This window comes from Eimeria mitis, genomic scaffold (genome assembly GCF_000499745.2).
Source record: "Eimeria mitis Houghton genomic scaffold, Emh_scaff551, whole genome shotgun sequence".
In the NCBI taxonomy this organism is placed as follows: domain Eukaryota; phylum Apicomplexa; class Conoidasida; order Eucoccidiorida; family Eimeriidae; genus Eimeria; species Eimeria mitis.
In genome coordinates this window covers 13,303-13,645 of record NW_013573781.1, presented here as the reverse complement: position 1 = coordinate 13,645, position 343 = coordinate 13,303, and the positions used below count along the sequence as shown (strand labels likewise).

The 343-nt window shown below is 51.6% G+C and overlaps 1 protein-coding gene across 1 annotated transcript in view; it reads left to right on the top strand.

The window, feature by feature from the left end:
- EMH_0016050 (uncharacterized protein) overlaps positions 1 to 343 on the top strand; it is a gene marked incomplete at both ends in the record, with an annotated part of 4,874 nt that overhangs the window by 4,122 nt on the left and 409 nt on the right. Inside the window, one exon of the mRNA XM_013500535.1 lies at positions 85 to 206. Coding sequence (XP_013355989.1) covers positions 85 to 206 — 122 coding nt within the window. The remainder of the gene's footprint in view (positions 1 to 84; positions 207 to 343) is intronic.

Sequence of the window (343 nt, the reverse complement as noted above, 5' to 3'; positions counted from 1 at the left end):
TTTGAGCGGCCTGCAGCTGCAGCTGTTGCTGGCGAGTGAAGGGGTGGGGTGCTGTGCGGCTTGTGTTTGGGGTGTATGTTGCAGGAGCCCTTGAACATGGGCGATGAGCTATGTCTCAATATGCTACAGTTTCCTGGTTTCCTCACGGACACATTCCTAGCAACATTGGGGCTTATAAAAAGGAAACGAGCGAATGCAGAGAGCGTGTTAGAGAACCTAAGACTACAGGGTTACACCTCACCGCAGTGGCTGCAGCGGTGTTTTCTGCTTAAATACCCGCTTAACTATGAGGATATATGCTCGCGGGGGTCGCTAGAAACCGTGAGGCTTCTAGAGTTAGTCT